General features: G+C 44.5%; 1 protein-coding gene across 1 annotated transcript in view; it reads right to left on the bottom strand.

The window, feature by feature from the left end:
* ATP6V1A (ATPase H+ transporting V1 subunit A) overlaps positions 1 to 21890 on the bottom strand; it is a 449992-nt gene that overhangs the window by 36835 nt on the left and 391267 nt on the right. The window contains exon 12 of the mRNA XM_044072828.1: positions 4006 to 4177. Coding sequence (XP_043928763.1) covers positions 4006 to 4177 — 172 coding nt within the window. The remainder of the gene's footprint in view (positions 1 to 4005; positions 4178 to 21890) is intronic.

Here is a 21890-nt window from a genome sequence, read left to right on the forward strand (position 1 = left end):
TTTTTTTCTTCCACCTAAAAGGTAGGAGCCCCATACATAAACCTTAAGCAAGGGAAAAGGCTAGACGAAAGGAGGCCTGTACAACATCCCTGCAGAGGGTCCTCTGTAAGAGGAGAACACAGACATAAGCTGTTACTGTAAGGATAACACTGGATATGGAGGAAGGGAAAGAGGATTGCAACAGTGGATACACTTGAACATCTATATTTATGGCAAGTGCACAAAACTGCACAGTGTTTTTCATGTTTCACTGTTGCGGTCCTGACTTATGAGATGATGCCCAAAGCTGAGAAGAGGGTGGTAAGGTGCCTTAAGGAGAAGAGAGAATGCCCTGCAAGATGGCAGTGGCAAATCCTGCTCTGGACTTGGCTGACAGGTGGTAGTGATTGGTAAAGGTATGCACAGATGACTAGGTAGCTGCTTCCAAAGTGTCTTTGGTAGGTACTCCCCTCAGGAATGCAGTGCAGGTAGAAGTGGCCCTAGCTGAATGAGTCCCAACAGATTCAGGGAGCTTTTTGCCATGGTAGGTGTACCAGAAGGAAAGAGTTGGAGATTGTCTGGAGACTGGCTTTCACAGCCCAGTATATTGTAATATGTCAATTTTCACCTATGTATGTCTATTTTCTTTTCATTTACTTGTGGAACTTCTCCCCAGGTCTCCACTTGAAACTGATAAAATTATCCAGTCAGACTTTCCTGGTAAACAAATTTCAATAAAAAATGTTATAATATTGATATATCATATAATCTACAAAAATACATATTACAATAGATGAATGGAGAACTTCACTCACCATTCAAAACCAGTTTTTTATACTACAAGTTCAACTCCATAATAAAGGAGAATGAACCCTCATCAGTTAGTGGGACTCTTGTAAAATCCAACAACTTCCTACAGCTAAGTAGGCAAATAAATTAACTAAACATTTGAGCTGTTGTAACCAATAGATGACTACGAATTTTTATATAAACATATAACCCACCACTGTTAATACTAGTTCTAAACTCATCGTAACAAAGTATCCTCACAAAATTAAAAGGGTTTATTGCTATTAGACCAACTTTTGATTAATGTAAGAATGACAAAATCATTTTTCACAGCCCTACGTTCTAGTTCATGTAATATATTAGGGCTTCTGTCATTATAAATGTGATGTCCCTGCTCTGGGCCAGTAATCAAGTAGCCTAAATGCTGACCACTGATACAAGGTGAGGGACGTTCACTTGGAACAAAGACAGATGCACACAGTATTTGCAGATGTAGCCCTCTGAACCAAGCACAATTTCCCTTAAGAGCACACAGGAAACACGCTCCCATCCTAGCGCTTGGTTTCCCTCTCTCTCATCAGGCTCCAAATAAGACTCCCCACAGCGGTAGAGTTGAGTTCCCAGCAGACTGTTCCTCCATGACCCTCTCTGAGAAACCAGCGCTCTGCAACCCTGCTCCAAATAACTGACAAGCACACAGATTTAATTTTCACACACACACACACACACACACACACACACACACACACACACACACACACACACACACACACACACACACACACACACAAAATGGACTGCCCTGAGACTTCTGTCTCATCTAGTATTAAAACATCATTGCAGTGCTGGATTACAGAATGACATCACATACATCTAGCCATCTGACTCTGGTTCCCACACTACCCCTTTACTAGAAACTGAACCAGAATCTAGCACATGTGTTACCATACACACACACAGAGCTTTGTTAAGATGTGTTATAGCATCTGGAAGCTATAAAACCATTTCAAAACTTCCACCCTTCCAAGGTCGCAATTAGTTCACCCCAAGGACAACACAGTAATATTCCTAGTCCTGGTTTTCACAGACATTTTCTCTCTGGCTGCAATCAGGACTGTAAGATACAATCGTAATGGCCTAAACCAGGTAATTTAATTTCAGACTATTTTTCAAAGTTAGTTGGACTGAGATTAACCTCCTCTTCCAGTATCCTCTGTTACAATATATTAATTTCAACAGTTACAATACAGTCTGACATACAGGTGTATTTCTTTTCTGTCCATCAGGGCCAAATGCTGGTACATTTGTAACACAAACAGCTTTACAAATACATTTTTCAACATAAGTACCTGTACAAATCAGTTTGATATACAAATGACATATAATTATCTACAAAACTCCAGCTTGCTATGCTCGCATATGTTACACATCAACTGACCTACTTCTCCTGGTGTAGTTGGCAATACCTCACATCATTACAATACATACAGAACTTGAACTTAACTTCTGACTGACTTTCCAGAATTATTGAAGAAGGTACTAAAAAAGATTTCATAATCCACGTCAAAGCCTTATGCGATGGTTTGCTGATCGTGTGACCTAATCAAAATTAATCTCTGTAAAAATGTTACTTGACCTACAGCTCCCAAAGTATAACATATTTGCTTCCTTTTGAAGGCACAGTTGTTTAAACAGTGCCAGATAATGATGGTGAAGTTGGAAATATCTATAAAAAGTACAGTAATGCCCTTGTTAGAACACATCTAAATTTCATTCATGGTTCTAATACAGATATCATTATATGTCTTGGTCATGTTATTGCTTCAGCCACTACTATTCCTAGATCATATCTGAAGATGACATTATTTAAGGCTACTATGGCATTTTTGATATCAAGCATTCAACAACCTTTCAAACAGAACTCAGCTGCTCTACAGTGATTAATCCTAGGTAACAATTTTAATACTTCTAACCAGTGCGCTCCCTAATACCAGGGCTTTCATGTCTGACATATTTGTTACTAGTGAGCTTACTTAATAGTACATACAAGAATAAGAGGGGTGGGAGTAGGAGAAGATGGGCATATCAGAGGAGGACATCCTCCAACCGAAGTGAAAGTAGCACAAAGTGGACTTCTACCTTCGTCTCTGAAGCATTGCTCCCTCTACACCTTTTTTTTCTTATGGCTAGGATAAATAAAAGGTTTGCTGCGGTTCTCCTTGATTGTCAGTTGTGGTTTTCCTTTTTTCTTAACACATTTGGCCATTCTTACTTCATTCAGATTATCACTGTGTTCATCAGATTAAAAAAGATACAAGTTGACATCAATGTGAAGCCTGTAAAAGGCAAGACAGACTTGAATGGAAAACTTTTTTTTTGCAACCTACTGATCTTATACCTTTTAAGTACTGACACTTGCTGCATACTGTGTCGTTGAAGGACAGTCTTGGCTTTTGGCAAAAATCTTATAAATTGAATACAAACTAATAACTATTCTAAACCAAATCTTTTTCACAATATTTATCAATCTCCTTTTGTATTAAAACAATGAAAAAGCCCTGACTGCATTGAAATCTACCAGTAGATAGTAAATGGTACTTAAAGCAACATGCAACATGGCATAAGATTCTAGAACAGAGACAACAAGAAGACGTTTTTGGTTTAAAAATCATTTGGTACTGCATGTTCTAGCAAGAATTGATGCAATGTAATTTAATGAAACCATAAGTGAGAATTTCATATTTTCTACAAAAGACTACTACTAAACAGGCAGAGCCCCTAGAAGGACATAAGCATAACCACTACACAACCAGGAAGTTGTTTAGAGAGCCCATAGGGCAAAAAAAAAAAAAATAGGAGTAAAGGAAACAAAAGTAAAATGTCTTGCATAGACTACTGTCTGGGGTGTTACTGTAGTAGGTGCTACAGTTTCACCGTGCTACAGCTACAATACCTTGTCTGGGCAGCACTTGTACAAAACACCACAATAACTAAAAAAACAAAAGGTGCAATTATGGTATACAGTCTCCTTCTCAATCAATTCCTAAAAACTCAACTTTTTCCTCCTATCAAATGCTCACACTGCAATTATCTTGTTTTTATCAGCTGACAGTTTTGAGAATTTGACCACAGGAGCTGCACATCACTGCAATATACTTTGGAGATATTTCCATGAGGAATATGTGGAGCTCAGTTCATACAATTAAAAAAAAACAAGCTGTGCAACTTCTGCCTTACCTTAAATTTCATGGATGTAAGTTTGTACAATATATCACCCATATTCTCTCGAATGATTGCCCATGTTATCTTGTTGTCGCTTTGGGCTGTTGACTCCACAGCATGACGTGCCATATCATAGAATGAAATCATATTGGACAACATCCCCACCGTCTTGTAGAAAGGACAGAACCTGAAACAAAATGCAATCTCCGGTTGGATCACAGAGGCAGGCAGAGTTACAACAGTTGAATAGAACTGCATAAGCAATAAAGAGGCGAAATTCACAAACCTGCTGTAATTGCTAACCATCTTATATATCTGCTGTAGTCAACTTTTATTAATCCTGGATCATTTAAAGATGACATACTTGTTCAAAAAAATCAGAAACTGACTCAGAACTAAAATTGAAAACCTATTAGTAAGCTGAGTGGGTCCATCAAGTCAAAGGCTACAAACAAGGGCACGAAAAAGTGAAACTGTTAGTAACTTTCAATAACTGTTGATGATTCATTATATTTATTGTTGCAGTCTTCACTTCTGGGCTGTCTGCCTGCAAAAGCCCAGTGCCATCCCAACTTCTAGAGCTTTACATTTCCTTCTCCAGCTTTTGGCTGACTACATCCCACTTGAATTTCAAGACAGTGGCATAAGGAGCACAGCAGCCAGCACCATCTTCTGACCATCTTCTTACCCTGGCTGGATAAGGGAATCCTGTTATGTCCTAATGAACACGTGTATGTAAGGGACTTCAAGACAATTATTCAACATGGGGCTTCAATTTGCATCTCCAGGTTCTAGACAGGGGAAGGAGGACAGAAGCTGGTCAGGGAATGGGACAGAAGATAGCAGAAATAAGGTGTAAGGGGTACTCTCACTAACCCTATGATTACAAAGGCAGGATAACTGAGGGGATGGTGGGAGGAAAATAGAAGTTATGTTCTTACCATAACGTTCCATGTTAGTTGTCTTCTTCTCGCCTTCTTCTTGCTGGATGGGTTCGGAGCCGACCTCGGCTCCACTGCCACTCTAAAAGCTCGAGAGTTGGTTCCACCGGCTCGAGGCTCCCCTTATATCCCACAATGCTAGGCGAGAGTTACCTCAGATCTCGTTTGTAAGCTAACCCCAGCTTATAACAATAACAGTATAACTGTAAAACAGAATCCACCTCTAACAACAGGAAGAAAGAAGGGTGACCTACATCCTGAACCAAGAAATATGCATAATAGCATATGACTAAGAAAGAGGTGGTAGAAAGAGAGGTCACGATCACAACTCCTCTAGGTCTGTCCAGGCCAGGGGAAGGAGGGTGGGGCCTTAAGAAGAAGGAGAAGAAGACAACTAACATGGAGCGTTATGGTAAGAACATAACTTCTATATGTTAAGTTGTCTATCTCGCCTTCATTCTTGCTGGATGGGACCGCGTCCCTAGCACCTTGTCCCGGGTGGCCTAACGGAACAGACTCCTGAGAACAGTGGAACCAAAGTTAGCTCTATGCCTAGAAGCTAAATCCAACTTATAATGAGAAATAAAAGTGTGAGGAGTAGCCCAAGTAGCCGCTGCACAAATGGTGTCAATAGGCAGTCTGTCTTGGAAGGCTAAAGAAGTAGCCAAAGCTCTGGTGGAATGGGCTTTAGGTTTATTAGGCAATTTCTGTTGTCTAATTTCATATACCAGGGAAATCAAAGATGTTAGCCATCTGGATAATGATACCTTTGAAACTGAAAGTCCCTTTCTGCTTTCCGCATAGGAGACAAACAGCTGATCAGATTTTCTGAATTGTTTTGTTCTATCCAAGTAGTACCTTAATTGACGATGAACATCCAGGCAGTGTAACTTTTGTTCAGACCTATTGGAATACTCTGGAAAAAGACAGGAGGTCAATGCTTTGGTTTAGATTTGATGTTGAAACCACCTTAGGCAAAAAGGACGGGTTAGTTCGTAAGGATACTCTGTCCTTATGGAACAAAAGATAAGGAGGCCGACAACTGAGTGCTTGAAGTTCTGAAACTCTTCTGGCTGATGTAATAGCCACCAGAAAAAGAGTTTTCCATGATAATAATTTCAAGGAACATGAAGCTGCAGGTTCGAAAGGGGAAAGAATCAAAGAAGCAAGAACTAAATTTAGGTCCCAAGGAGAAGGAGGATTTCTTATAGGAGGTCTGAGAAGAAAAACTCCTTTCAAAAAGGCTTTGCAAAGTTTGTGGGACATTAGGGCAGATTCAGAAATACCCACATGGAAGTTAGAAATAGCTGCCAATTGAACCTTAAGAGTAGATGGAGATGAACCTGCATGGAAGAGTTCAGCTAAAAATCAAGGACTAGTTGGATGGAAGCGGTGAAAGGATCTATGTCCTTTCCTTGTGCCCAATATGAGAAGCGTTTCCACTTACTCAAATAAATCTTTCGAGTGGAAGATTTATGGGAAGCTATCAATATATCTCTAACAGAGTGAGATAATTGAGGAAGCCTGGCTACGGTTGGAATTGGAGGAACCAAGCAGTGAGGTTCAGAGAGGGGAAGGAGCGATGAAACTGACCCGACTGGTGGATCAAAAGATCTGGAACTAGGTCCAGATTCCACGGTCGCTCCAAAAGAAATTGATGTAGAAAGGGGAACCACACTTGTCGAGGCCAGTAAGGAGCAATGAGGATCAATGAGGCCTTCTGAGCGATAGCTTTCTGTATTACTTGAGAGATCAGTGGGAAAGGAGGAAATGCATACAGAAGTCCCCGGGGCCAAACTTGGACTAGAGCGTCCCTGCTGGGTTGGCCTGGTAAAGGGAATAGAGTGAAATATTCTCTGCACTTGCTGTTTTGGGGAGTAGCAAAAAGATCGCAGCAAGGCTGACCCCACTTGAGAAAGATTTCTCTCACTACAGAGTCTTTCAGAGACCACTCGTGAGGCATGAGTATAGCTCTGCTCAACTTGTCCGCAATGTGGTTGGACTTCCCGGGGATGTGCGTTGCTATCAGAAAACGCTGAGAAGAAATCGCCCATTGCCACAGTCTGAGTGCTTCTCGACACAGGGGGTATGATCTGGTTCCGCCTTGTTTGTTGATGTACCACACTACAGACATATTGTCTGTCTGGATTGCAATCGTTCCCAAGGGAAGAGAGTCTTGAAGGGCTTGCAACGCTAAAAGCACTGCTCTCATCTCCAGAACATTTATGTGCAAGTGGCATTCGTTTGGTTGCCATGTGCCCTGGACTGTCCTGCCCTGATAATGGGCCCCCCACCGGATCAGGGAGGCACACGTTGTTAGAGTAGCAACCGGAGGAGGTGGAACAAATGGTCTTCCGACAGGAGCTGGGGAAGACATCCACCACATGAGATGCTTTTGCACGCTTGCGTGATCATAATGGTGTGAGACATTGGAAGTTCCTGGTATGACCATTGAGTAAAAGCATCCACTGAAGGATCCATGTGGTATCTGGCCAATGGAAGGAGAGGTATGGCGCTGCCATGATTCCCAACACCTTTAGAACTAACCTGGCTTTGACTCTGTTGTTGTTGAGAAGAAGTGACACCAATTTGTGAATGTCTGATATCCTTTGGTTCGTTAGCCTTGCAGACATGTTTATAGTATCTAAATTTGCCTATGTAGGTAATAGTGCGACAAGGTGACAAAACAGACTTTTCGCAATTTATTGAAATACCCAGTTTTTGACAAAGCGAAAAGTATAATCTCTGGCCATCAGAAGGAGATGCTTGGTGGGAGCTGTGAGAAGCCAGTCGTCCAAATATGGAAACACCTGGAATCCTTGTCGTCTCAGGTGAGAAGCTACCACTGCCATGCATTTGGTAAACACCGGGGCAGTGGTGAGACCAAAGGGCAGGGCCCTGAACTGAAAATGACTGGTTCCCAGCCTGAAGCGGAGGAATCTTCTGGGCGTCTGTTCATTTTTATGTGATAGTACGCATCCTGAAGGTCTATAGAGCACATCCAGTTTCCTTTGCCCAAAAGGGGAAGAATGGATTGCAGCGTGACCATCCGAAATCTTGTTTTCTTGACTGATTTGTTCAAGACACTGAGATCCAAAATCGGTCTCCAGTCCCCTGTTTTCTTTGGAACTAAAAAGAACCTTGAGTAGATTCCGGATCCTTGTTGGTCTGCTGGCACTGGCTGAATTGCTCTTTTGCAAGCAGTTTTGAAATTTCCAAAGCTGCTATATCCCTTTGAGCGGTGGAACATCTGGAAGGGATTTTTGACTGATTTGGAAAAGCGAAGAAAGGGGATAGAATAGCCTTCGAAATGATGGACTGTACCCATTTGTCTTGAGTCAGGGATAGCCAGGCTTCTGGGTACAGTGACAATCTTCCCCGACTGCCTCCGAAGATGGGCAGTCGGGCAACACCTCAGGGATGCTGAAAGGGCTTGTCAGGAAAGGCTTCCCGATTGCCCTGGTTCTGCGGACCCCCCCCTGCCCCTAGGGCGAAGTCTACCATTGTTATTCCCACCTCTGCCTTTGGTAGGAAAAGCGACTCTGTCGTCAGGCGAAGTCCCTTGAGATTGTTTACGAACCACATCTTCCCACCCTTCTGGCCTTTGGGGTAAGGCCTAGAAGGAGTCAAAACGGACTCAGGCGGCAGAAAGGGTCTTGCCATCAGTCTCGCACCTAGTCAGGGTTTCTTTCACTTGAGGACCAAAGAGAGATGATCCATCAAAAGGGGAGTTCGTGAAAGACGTCTTGAAAGGGTCCACAAAATTGCATAGCCGCATCCAGGCGTGCCTACGTAAGGCTACACCTGTCCCTGCGGCTCTGCTCGCTCCATCGGCCGCATAAGAGAGGAGGCGCATGGAGGAGTTGGATATGGAATTAAGGGTAGCCAGCTGCGTGTTCATCTTTTCTTGGAAACCCGCAGCTGTAGGATCCTTTAACATTTCACTTGCTTCCTTGATCAAGTCCCTTTGAAGGCGAGTGAAATGGCACAGGTAGTTCAGCGAACGCATGGTAAATGTCGCTGAGGAGAACATCCGCTTCCCGTACCTATCCATGGACCTAGATTCCTTGTTAGGTGGATGGACAGGCACTGAAGGATCAGCCAGTTCCTTCTTTGTGGCAGCAGCTACCACCATAGCATCCACAGAAACTCCTTTTGATAAAAATTGCTTGTCTGATGGAGCTGTGATGAACTTAGAGGGTCTCCTGGGAGTGGGGTCCACTGAATCAGGAGCCGTCCATGCCTTTTTAGCAACCACCTGCATGAGGGGGTCGAAGGGAGGGGACACCCAGGAGGTGGAAGGACGAGAGCCAAACGCCTCAAGATACACAGATTCGTCCTCCGAAGGGTTGAGGGCTGGCCAATTTCCCTCTGTTTCAGGATCTCCAGAATGTCTGCAAATGTGACCTCTTCACAACGGGAACGGGGGCAACCCTCAGACTCATCTAAATCTGTGTCTGTCGTGATAGCCTCGGGTGAGTCAATGTGTTTCCTCTTGCACTTCCTCTTCCGAGGGGGCTCTTCTGCCAAATCAGGAGAGGCCTCGGAAGAGGATGAAATCCCCACAGGGGACTCCTGAGGAGCTGGCTCTCTGCGGTCCGGGATGAGGGAGTGAGTCGACTTACCCTGAGGCAGCATAGAGGGAGGGGCGGACGGAGCCGACTGTGGAGTAGAGCCAGGCTCTAACACACTCCGCATGACCTCGAATGCACCCCTGTCAGGCAGAGCCAGAGGTCCCCGCTCCGAGGAGCTAAGAACCCCTCTCGGCACCGACAGTGATGGCTCCGAGGCCGATGTCGGAGCCGAACTCACCAGCGCCGAAGCCCCGAGAGGGAGAGGGGGGTCGGACAAGGGTCCGATGCCACTCACCCCCTCGGAGCCGACGAGGGAAGTCCGGCGCCGAGATTCTTCCAAAGAAGAAAACGGAGCCGATGACGGAGCCGAAGACAATTGTCTCGGCTCCGAAGTAATCACAGTCTCGGTTCCGACGCGACCCGGCTCCAAACTCAAGAGAGTCGAAGGAGGAAAAAGTTGATGGACCGGGGCAGGCACCGACTGATGAGTCGGGCTCTGAAGCATCTGGGCTAGTGCCTCGGACTTAAGTAGTCGACTCACTACCCTCTGAAGGTCATGATCGGACAGCCTCGATGACCTAGAGGAATGAGACCTTTGGCTCCGTTCAGACAGCAGGGGAGATCCTGGAGCCGAATGAACGGAGCCAAGAGATGGTGACCTAGACCTCTTCCTAGTTGTCGGCTCCGAAGGTCTGGTCGGAGCCGACACGGGAACCTCAATAACCTTGGCTCCGGCCGGAGCCGAGGGAGCCACAGAAACTGTGGACTGAGACTTATCGGCTCCAGCCGGAGCCGATAAAGGCAAAGGTTGAGCAACCTGAGGTCTCGGCTCAGAAGCCGGAGCCGAAGACCTCGATGCCTTAGAGGGCTTCCCTGTTGAAACTGACAGGGAATCCTCTGGTTTCAGTAAGCCTCTAAGAATTAATTTGTTTTTTCTTTCCTGCAGGACCCTGGGGCTGAAGCCATGGCACACAGCACAGGAGTCCTGCAGGTGCAAAGGCCCCAGACAATAGACACAAGAAGTGTGAGCGTCTGTCAGAGACATTTTCTGACAGCACGCATCACACTTCTTGAATCGAGACCTTTGCTTCTTTGGACATTTCCCTGACTAACAGGTGTACACAAACACACACCCAAACACACAAGTTATACCCTGTCAGGAAAAATAATAATTTTAGTAGTAATACTAGAATTTAAAGTACACTAAACTAAAGTAAACTACAAGAAACACAAACACTCCACTAGGGAAGGGAAGGCCTAAGGGCCCAAAGGAAGAACCAAAGGTTCTTTGGTAAAGAAACGGAAAATTTAGGGTCGGGGATAAAGTTTTGTAATCTACACTAACTAAGAAAGAAATTTAACTTAAAAGGGGTTTAAAAGAGTAACTTTTACAAGAAAAATTAACACTCACCAGGAACCGGTAGAAGCAACCAACCTCGAAGCTGTAGCGGCAAACGAGATCTGGGGTAACTCTCGCCTAGCATTGTGGGATATAAGGGGAGCCTCGAGCCGGTGGAACCAACTCTCAAGCTTTTAGAGTGGCCGAGTCGGAGCCGAGGTCGGCTCCGAACCCATCCAGCAAGAATGAAGGCGAGATAGACAACTTAACATCAAGGACTAAAACAAATAAATTCAAACATCTATGATGATGGTCAGCTCCTAGCACAACTAGTTGTACTATGCTTAACATTCATTGATGCAACCATCAAGTCTGGGAAGCTCCCAGAACATGAGGACCTGCGAGTAGCTGGCCCTGAATAGGCTACTTAGACTGCAAACCTTACAGAATGGTTGTGGTACATCCTGCCTTGGCCTTGGGTACAGAACCTAAACTGCTATGCTTGGAGAAGGTGCAGACTTGGGACAAGATAACTGCTTCTAAAACTGAATAGGTATTCATTTCCTGAGGAATGCTATGGTGATGTGGCCAGGCAAAGGTTTCCATGACAGAAGGAACAAAAAAATGCAGAGAACAAGTTATTTCAATAAAGTCTGCTTAATGACAGGCTTCTCTTTCATGTAATTTAAAAAGAAGACATATAGCTGATATGATTTTCAGATTTCCTTAGTTCTATCCAAAGCATACAAGGCTCTCTCTCTTTTTTTCTGGGGATTTGGAAAGAACATGGGAGGTACATGGTCTGATTCAAGGATAGTTCTGTCATCACCTTGGGTAAGAAAATGGGGTTGGTATGCAGAGTCCTTCCTGCTTGTGGCAGATTAAAAATGGTTCTTTACACTTTAAGGCTTGCAGTTCAGATAGTCTTCTAGCAGATGTCACTGCCACCAAAAACAGCACCTTTCAGGAGAGGTACTTTATGGGATGTGACGCTGCAGGTCCAAAGGGTGTCAGGATTAGCTTCGCTAATACATAGTGGAGGTCTGAATTTCTTTTTTTTGTGTAGTCTGAAATGGAGTACCCACTTCAGGAACTGCCTGACTTGACAGAAAGATTTAGAAGGGAGGCTCTGAAGGCAGGCAAATGGAGACAGTCAGACAGACAAAAAAATAGCCCTGCTTTGCAAAGGTCTGACAGGTAGTTAATAAACAGACATGTTATGGTTGAATTAAAGTCCTAGCAAGGCATCAGATGGAGGACCTCTTCCAGTCTGCTAGGTGTGACTTCCTTGTGTTTGGTTTCCTATAAGGCTTTGACTTGGATTATATGCAACATATCCTATAAAAACATATGCTTGGATGGGATGAGTGCTAAATCATCCAATCTATCTGCCTTAGAATTCTGAAGTTGGGGTGTAATAAGGATCCGCTCTCTCCTGTGTCAGGATGCCCACTCACTGAGACAAAGCATATTGACTGTACCCTCGTGGAGAATCTGTTTCCAGGACTACAACGGGGACTGATTATAAGTATTTCTGAACTCTCTCCTCCTTGACCTTCTGCAATACCCTGGGAATCAAAGGTTCAAAAGTAAGTAGCAGGCTAGTTGCCCTTGTGGGCCATTTTACTCCTAGCCAATTTCCCTCAAAGGTGAGACTCAAACCCTGTGTCTGTGAAGTAAACACCTTAACCATTATGCCAACCCCTCTCCCCAGATATTGGAGGAAACACATATTAAAACAGACCTTCCCATGAAATGAAGGAGGCATCTATTTTCCAAGTTCCTGGAGCTACAGTCCTGCAGGAAAACTTCTTGAACTGTCCGTTTTAGGTGGAAACAAAGATCCACTTCTGGCACATCCCACCTGAGTCAGATCCAAGAATATGTTGTTGCTCAACATCCATTCACCAGGTCTGACAGACATGCTTTGCCGGTCTACTAAAATATTTTCCTGTGAGAGCATGTAAGATACCCTGAGTCTCATTCTTGACTCCAGAGCTTACACTGCATATCTGCAAACTATGACTGAAAAAAGGTGAATGCAGCTGTCTAAAAGTCCAACACAGTAAGATAAAATGAAATGTGATCAAGAAGACTTAGTCGGACTACCACGAAAAAGACATAAAAATAATTTATTGAGTAAAAAACAGATAAGCGCTTTCGCATACTCGTCTGGTACGATTCAGCAGAAATATACTTATTAGGCCTCCTAGGGACAGGTTCCATAGATTCTGGTGACTCCCACGCCCTACAAGAGACCAGATCCATAAGCTCATCGTAGGGCAGAGACACCCAAGAGGTGGAAGGTCGAGACCTGAACGCCTCCAGGAGAACTGACTTATCCTCAAGTAGGGCTCTTGGACTGCCAATCACCCCTCTGCCTAAGAATTTCAAGAATCTCAGCAAAGGAGATGTCTTCAGAGGGGGATCTAGGGGACCCTTCTGATTCATCCAAGTCTGTGTCTGATATTAGAGACTCCTGTGGGGAGTCCAAATGCTTCCTCTTGCATAATCTCTTCCTGGAGACTTCTTCAGGGGGAACTTCTGAAGAGGCATCAGAAGAGCAGGGAGTGCCCTGTGGGGCTACCTGAGGCTCTGGGTCTCTACGCTTGGGATGACCAGAGGAAACAAACTGACACAGGCACTTTAGGGGAGGAAGAGGCCAGACCTGGAGATGAGAAAGTCTTAGGAGACAACACTCACCTCATGGCTTCGAATGCACCATGGCTCCGATGAGAAGGAGTCAACGGGTCAGGAGGAGCTGTGATCCCCTCCCGCACCAAAGCCGTGGGCTCTGAGCCCGAGGTAGGAGAACTAGCTCACCCGAGCCAAAGCCACAAGAGGAAGAATCGGCACCAAGTCGGTGCGACTATCCTCCCCAGTCCCGACCGGAGAGTGTTGGCTCAGAGTCCCCGGTCGGTGCTGAGGACATCCAAGCAGATGGAGCCGACGACACTGGAGCAGGTGTCGGCTCCAAGGGATCCACAATCATCAGGTCAGCCTCCTCCAGCTCCGAAGGTCCAGTATAGACAATTCAGGAGTAATGGTCTTTGGCTCCGACGGTTGGGTCTGAGCAGACAGCAGTTTAGCTAGGTCTGGTGCCTTTAAGAGTTTCTGAACCAGCTGGTCCATATCCAGATCGGACAGGCTGACCGAAGACCTGGATGAGTGAATTGATGGAGCTGATTGGAGCAGTAGAGAGGGAGGTGTTTCGGCAACCAGTTCCAGAGCAGTGTCCTGGGTCCAAAAAGAACAGTGTCGGCTCTGAAGTCAGTGGAGCCGAAGTTGCAACACTTTCCAACTTTTTTCCTTTCTTTGTCCTGGATTCTGAGGAAGATGTGGACGATTTGCTGGTCCCATCCTGGTCAGACAATGCCTCTGAGAAAGGGTGTTTGATAATACCCGTCAATTAACTTCCTCTTCCTTTCTGCAAGCACGCGAGTAGAAAAGGAGCGGCAGATATTACATGACTCCTGCAGGTGCACCTCATACAAACAGTACACACTGCACATGGGCATCCGTAACGGACATCTTTTGTCCGCAGTCTGGGCACTTTTTGAACCCAGACTTAGGATGCTTTTCCTTTTCTTCAGACATAGTAGCTAACTACCTGAAAAACAATTCACAAGAACAAAAAAACACACTATTTAACTATATAAAATGGTTTAAAGCTCAGAGTAATCTAATTAACTACAAACAGCAATGCAAAAGAGACAGCACAAACAGCCCAAAAAGGCAACTAGTAACAAGAGTAATCCAATATCAACAAGTCAAAAAAGGGCAACTCTAACAAGCTGTAAGAAAAAACCCAAGGCCAATAGGCCGAAGGCAATCAGTAGAGATTTTCTGGGAAAAGGGGGAAAAAACAGAAAAAAATCTGCTAAACTAGATAATACTATATAATTATAATAGTAGAAAGATATAAAAATTCAATAGGAAAACTTGCTGAACATTGAAAACTCCCAATAATAGTCTCAAGCAACGCTGGAAACCAAGAGATCCGTGCCGCAACAAACTAGATCTGGGGTAATTCCAGCAGTGCGTTGTGGGATATGGGTTTGGGTCTCGAGCTACTGGAAAACTTTGAGCTTGCTAGTCGGCCGTGTCGGAGCAGAGGATCAGCTCCAAACCCATCAGTGAAGAACGAACGGCAAGATTGAACAACTTCACATTAAAGGCTTTGTATGCCCATCTTGAATGGTGACTTACTTTACAGCTTCCTCTGCCAAATTCATGTAACGTTTCTGTGGACAGACTACTCAGAGAACTTCAGAGTGACTTTCACTGGTACAGCTCACATTCAGTCTTTGTCAGTCCCCTCTGTTCAAGAAGTACAGCTATATAAAATCTTACCATAACAGTAGATATCCTTCTCTTCACTCTTGCAGACTTCTTCACCCAAGGTATCTCCTGCTAAGGATAGCCCATTGTACAGCCAAGTATATCAAAGCCTTCACCTATTACAGGTGCTGTACGTCACACACATGCTCCCCACACAAAACACAGGGAATAATGAAGACATACGGATGCAAAGACTCAGAAAGTACAGTTGTGTACACTTACCATAAGTGTAGCTGTTCGAGTGTATTCACTGTTGCAGTCATTACATTTGGGTTATCAGGTTGCCCTCCGTCAGCCTGATTAACAAAGTCTTGGGTCCTGCATCAGTTGCTGTCCCTTCTTCCATAACATCAGGTCGTCAGGGGTATAAAACAAGCAGCCAATGCCATTACATCAGTTTCTCTTGCCCCAGATGTCAGGTGCTCCCCTAATGGGAATCAATTCAACATAAAAGCACAAAGATATACCTCCAACAAAACAGCAAATACACCAAAAAGGCTTTTAAGCATAGTAAAGGAAAGTAGAGGTATAGACAAAAGAAGTTAGGGGGCTGGTGGGAGGGTAACCAGGATTGCAACAGTGAATACACTCGAACATCAACATTTTTGGTAAGTGTACACAACTGTACTATGTTCTTCGTGTTTCACTGTTGCAGTCATTACATTTGGGTAGATTCCCAAAGCTATGGTTGGGAGGAGGAATTTAGATAGCATTAGGGCTAGCTATAAGGTCCTGCAAGACTGCAGTGGCAAAGCCTGCTTTGGATTTAGAGAAAACTGGCAAATGATAATGCTTGGTGAAAGTATGTACAGAACTCCAGGTAGCAGCTTCTAGGATGTCCCTGGTAGGGACGCCTCTGAGAAAGGCTGTAGAGGTAGATGCAGCCCTGGTGGAGTGAGGTCTGATCCCCTGGGGGATAGGTTTTCCATAGTGCTTATAGCAGAAATTAATGCAATGGCTTATCCATTTAGAAATGGTTTGCTTTGAAGTAGCCTTCCCCTCCGCCCCTGCAACAAATGCCGCCAAGCAGTTGTTCTGATTTTCTTTGAGGTTTAGTCCTGTCCAAGTAGAATCGAAGTTGTCTGTGCACATCTAAGGAATGCAGTATCCATTCCCCTTTATTTTGTGGATTGGGAAAGAAGGCTGGCAAATGAATGGGCTAATTAAGAGCCACACTGGATACCACCTTGGGCAAGAAGGATGGATTGATTCTGAAGGACACCCTGTCTGCATGAAAGATGATGAAAGGCTCCACTGCCATAAGGGCCTGTAATTCAGATACCCTTCCAGCTGAAGTGATTGCTAAAAGGAAAGCTGTTTTCTAAGAAATTAATTTTAAGTCTGCAGTAGCAGCTGGCTCGAAAGGAGGTAGAGTGAGTTTCTCCAAGACAAAGTTAAGGTCCCAGGCTGGGGTTGGAGCTCTCCTAGGTGGTCTCAAATTGTTGGCTCCTCTGAGGAACTGCTTGAGCAGTGGATGAGAGAAGAGGGGAGGTTCTGTGTTATAATGAGCTGAAATGGCTGAGGCGTGGATTTTAATGGAGGAAAAAGACAGGCCCTTGTGAAGCATCTCAGTTAAGTACTGAGAAATCGGAGGTAAATTGGGTGCTGCTGTGCTCATCCCTTGAGATTGGTTCCAGGCACATAATCTTTTCCATTTTTCAGCATAAGATTTTCTAGTACTAGGCCTCCTTGCCTCTAAAATATCCATCACAGGTTTGCTGAGGGATGGTAAAGAAGAGATTAAGTAATTAGCCAGGCTTTAAGGTTCAGTGTTGGAAGCTGAGGGTGCAGAATCTGGTTCTCCTGCTGAGACAGCAGGGAAGGAGTCTGATGCAGATGCCATGGAGATAACAGTGACACACTGCACAGGAGGGGGTACCAGTGTTGGCACGGCCAGTCTGGAGCAATCAAAATCATCCTTGGTTTGTCCTGTTGGATTTTTAGTAGTACTTTGGAGAGCAGAGGGGGGAAGGCATAGACTGATAGGTTTTTCCAGCTGAAGAACAGAGCATCCACTTTCCAAGCTTGTTCGTGGGGAGTCCTTGTGCAAAATCTGTCCAATTGGTAGTTCTGGGGAGAGGCAAACGAGTCTATATCTGGGCCCCCCCATTTGCTAGTCAACATGTTGAAACTCCTTGCTTCCAGTTTCCACTTGTGTGGGTCCATGAAGTTTCTGCTTAGTCCATCTGCCAGTGTATTTAATTTTCCTGGCAGGAATTGAGCTTGTAGATTCAATTGGTAGCTCAAGGCTGTGTCCCACAATGCCATGGCTAGTCTGCAGAGGGGGAAAGAATGTGTACCTCCTCCTGCTTGTTTATGTACCACATAACAGTGGTGTTGTCTGTCTTTACCATTAGTTGTCCTGGAAGAATGTGGTCCTTGAAGGCTGTCAGAGCATTCTGTACAGCTAACATTTCTTTTTGATTGATAATGCAGGTGCATTTGACTTGAGTTCCATTTGCCCTGAATGCACTTCCCTGCCAGGTGAGCAACCCCCCCCCCCCATGCATAATCTGATGCATCTGTAAGGGTTTGGGTGGCAGGGGGTGGTGTGAATGGTAGTCCTTTGTTTTAGTAGCAGGCCTCTGCCCACCAAAGGAAATCTAGGCATAGACAAGGTATGATAGGAATCATTGTTTCTAGGTCTTGAGAATGTTGACACCATAGGCTTTTAAGATACCACTGTAGTTTCCTCATATGTAGTCTTGCATATGGAATTAGAAGAATGCAGGAGGCCATGAAGCCCAAGGCTTGCAGTATTTGTCTTGAAGATAGCAGGGTTTTTGTGGCCACTTTTTGGAAAGTAGGTTGCCAAATGAATTTGCTTTTCTGGCGTGAGGTAAGCCATCTGGGAAGTTGTATTCAAGCTTGCTCCCAGGAATATAATTTGTAGACAGGATACCAGGTGTGAATTATTTTCATTTATGGTGTACCCCAGACAAGTTAGTACCCTTTTTACAAAGGCCAGATGATTAAAAAGTATGTTCTGGCTTTCTGCCTGAATTAGACAATCATCCCAGTATGGGTATATTTGAATATTTCGGTTTACCTTTATATCATCGATCACACTTCGTCGACCGGCCACTTAATAGACTCATTTAAGCAAACCAAAACCGCCAAAAATTTTAAATGTCGAAAATATTTAGACTTTCAACATTTCTGGCCGTGCCACACCTCCACACCATTGCTACCATGGGTCAAAAAGGGGTGAGGTTTTGTTGTTCACTTACTCGGAATTCGATGTTGGAGACGTTTGCACTTCGGTATTCACGGAAGTCGTTTCAATCATATTTTGATCGACGATGTAAAGGTAAACAGAATATTTCTTTGCTGCAAAATGCAATAACTGGAGCTAGGCACTTTGTGAATACCCTGGGCGCAGCAGATAGGCCAAAGGGCAGTGCAGAGAACTGACAGTGCGTGTAGCCTGCTTTGAAGTGTAGGTATCTTCTGCAAGATTCCCTGATTTGGATGTGCAGGTATGCTTCTTTTAAATCTAGTGTTGCCAACCAGGCATCTTTGCCTAGCATAGGAAGTAATTGGTGAAGAGTCAGCATCTTGAATTTTGGAATCTCCAAAAAGGTGTTTAGAGTAGACAGGTCCAGGGTAGGACGCCATGAATTGTCTTTTCTGGGTACCAGGAAAAGTCTCTAGTAGAAACCTTGTCCCTTTTCCTGTTCTGGTACCAGTTGAATAGCCCCCATGTTTAAGAGAGAAAGTGCTTGTTTTTGGGCCTCCGCCCACTGATTTGCAGTAGGTCCGGCCACCCGCTTGGTGTTGGTAACGTGTGGAAGTGAAATCTGTATCCCTGGGACACTATTTAAAACCCATTTGTCCTGGGTAATGAGTTCCCAATTCTTTGCATGAAGAGCAATCTTTCCCCCCAAAGGGGCAGTCAGTTGACAAGTGCTTGGAAATTTTCAAAGGAAGTCATTGAGACAGTTTACCATAGAGGGGAGTCTTCTTATTCCCAAACTTGGAAGTGGTGCCCCCCACTGCTTAGTTCTGTGAGTGCCCTGGGACTGAAACCTGTGGTTTTTTGCTGTGTCTGGGTTTGGCTTGAGAAGACCTGGAAGGGGCTAGAAAGGACCAATTCTTAGAGGTCCAGTGCCTACTAAATCTAGGAGGCTGAACTTGTAAAAAAATCTTTTAACAGTTTACATAGATTTAGCTTTATCTTCCATCTTTTTAAGAACTTCCTCAGCCTTGTTGCCAAACAGGCGGTCCTGATTTAATGGAGCATCCAACAATTTAGCCTTAACATGATCAGGCAAAGATTGCTCCTTAAGCCAAGCATGCATTCTGAGCACAGACCAAGTAACAGCAGCCCTGCAAGAGGTCTCTAATGAATCAAAACCACATTGCAAAGTATGTTTTCTAACTTGTTTGGCAGAATGCATTAAATCTTGTAATTCTTTATTTTCCACACAGTCAGGAATCAACATAATTTTCTGTTTAAGCAGTCCAATAACATGTTGCTAATATTTTAACATATGAAACTGGCAGTTTAAAGCCCTAATGGCCATGGCAGCAGAAGTGTAAACCTTCTTACCCAATCTATCCAGCACCCTGGAGTCTATCAGAAGGGGTAGATTTTTAGCAGTTGAAGCCTTAATGCCCTTGGGCCCTGTGAAATGGTCTCTGGATCTGCAATAGGATTTTTGAAAAGGAACTTGTGGGACTCAGGGACCCTGTAGTATCTGTCAAGTTTTCTGGGAGCAGGAGGCAGGGAATCAGGGGCCAAACTAGATTCTGAGAAAGCATCATCAACAATATCTAGTACAGGAGGAATAGCTAAAGGCCTATGCTGAGGTAGGAGAAGGAAATCCCCAAGCCTCTTTTTTGAATCAGAAAAATATGTAAGGTTTCCCCAAAAGAAAAATCCCCAGGAGGGGAAGCAGAGAGAATAGAGTCCTCTGCATCAGAATCCTCATAAGTAGGTAAAGACAAATCCAGATCAGAAGAGTCAGAAAAAACAGAATCCTGATCAGAAGATTCATAATCAACCTCAGTCCTAGGCCTCTTAGAAGGGGGGGGGGGGTTGGCTACCCCTGATTAGAGTTATTAGATCTTAAGCCATTCTTATTTGTTTTTTAGGCATAGAGGCCTGAGCATGTGGCCTGGGGGGTTGGTTTTTTACACATGGATCGAGATTTAGGCCTAAATAATAAAGGAGGCGTTGATTTAATATGCAAGACTGTAGGCCTGAATACACCCTCAGAAGCCGGTGCCTGCACAGCGGCTCCGGACCCATCCAATGTAGAAACATCCGCAGGTTCCATAGTTGAAGCATCTCGCGGCATACCAGACTCCGAATGGGTCTCAGTGGAGGCCTGCGAATCAGAAGCAGCGGGTATCATGGGCTGTGAAAGAGCCTCACTGAGTACCGACGGACTGGCGACTGGCTTAGGAGAAGCGTCGTTGGCAGTTTTGGACCTTGGCGGCCTTGTCTTTATTTTTGCGTTTTTTCTGAATCCCGGTAGTCGGATGGCTAACCAATGACATTTCTGGATAATTAAACCGAGAACCGAAATATTTAGAGGCGAAAATATACCAACAACGGATAGTGCGCTGATTAAATAACACACAAAACCGACAGCAAGGTACGTCGTGGTCAGGGCCTAGGCAAGGAATACAGTACGAATGAAAGTCTTTGAGGTATTTGCTTTCCACAAGTAATGCAATTATTAACTTTTACTGACATCGGTAAGGAGCAAGAAAAAGTTTCCCCAACGGGGTACTTAGCTTTAGTTGAAGACTTCGGTTCTGAAACTTGAAAACGAAAATTTCAGGAGTCAGCCAACCGGCACTTGCGAACTGCTTCTGCTTTGGGCACCGCACAGCAAGAAAGACTGATGTAATGGCGTCGGCTGCATGTTTTATACCTCTGACGACCTGATGTCATGAAAGAAGGGACAGCAACCGACGCAGGACCCAAGACTTTGTTAATCAGGCCGACTGAGGGCAACCTGCAAGCAGATAACCCAAATGTAATGACTGTAACGGTGAAACACGAAGAACATCTGAAAAGGCCCAGGAGGAACAGAATACCCTCAGGGACCAGGAGGAACATGTGCATCCAGAAGAAATGCAAAGAAGGAAAAAGGAAGAAGGGTCCCTTGGTCATGAGCGAAACAGATCCCATTGTGAAAAACAGGACAGCAAGAGGAGGGAGAGAATGAATGAATACTGTGAAGAGAAGGACATCTACTGTTATGTTTAGATATTACACAACTGTAGTATGTCCTTCCATATTGTTTATCTAAAGGAGTGCACAAGAGCTCAACAGGAAGCCTGGGAGGAGGAAGGCAGACACACACTCCAGAAAACCATGCAGAACAGACCTGGCAAAACCTGATCTAGCCCTGGAAATAACATCCAACTTGTAATGTTTACTGAACATATAACAGAGGGCCAATTTAGGACAGTAGTACTGCAGTTTGGCCACTCAGTGTAGCCTCAAGGACAGAAATGGTATCTAGCCCATTGCCTTGAAAAAGGCACCAGAGGAGCAACTGCCTAGTAGAGTGTGCATTTACAGAGGAAGAGAGACATCTGCCATGACTGGAACAACAGAAACAAATGGCCTTAGAAATCCAGGAGGCGATGGTTTGCTTAGAAACAGACAAACCCAAAAAAGTCCTGGGATGAAAAGAAACAAAAGCTGCTCAGATTTGCTAATAACTTTAGTTTTTGTCAAAACAA

The sequence above is a fragment of the Protopterus annectens genome, chromosome 5.part1 (assembly GCF_019279795.1).
Source record: "Protopterus annectens isolate FY-2018-M chromosome 5.part1, PAN1.0, whole genome shotgun sequence".
Lineage (NCBI taxonomy): Eukaryota > Metazoa > Chordata > Ceratodontiformes > Protopteridae > Protopterus > Protopterus annectens.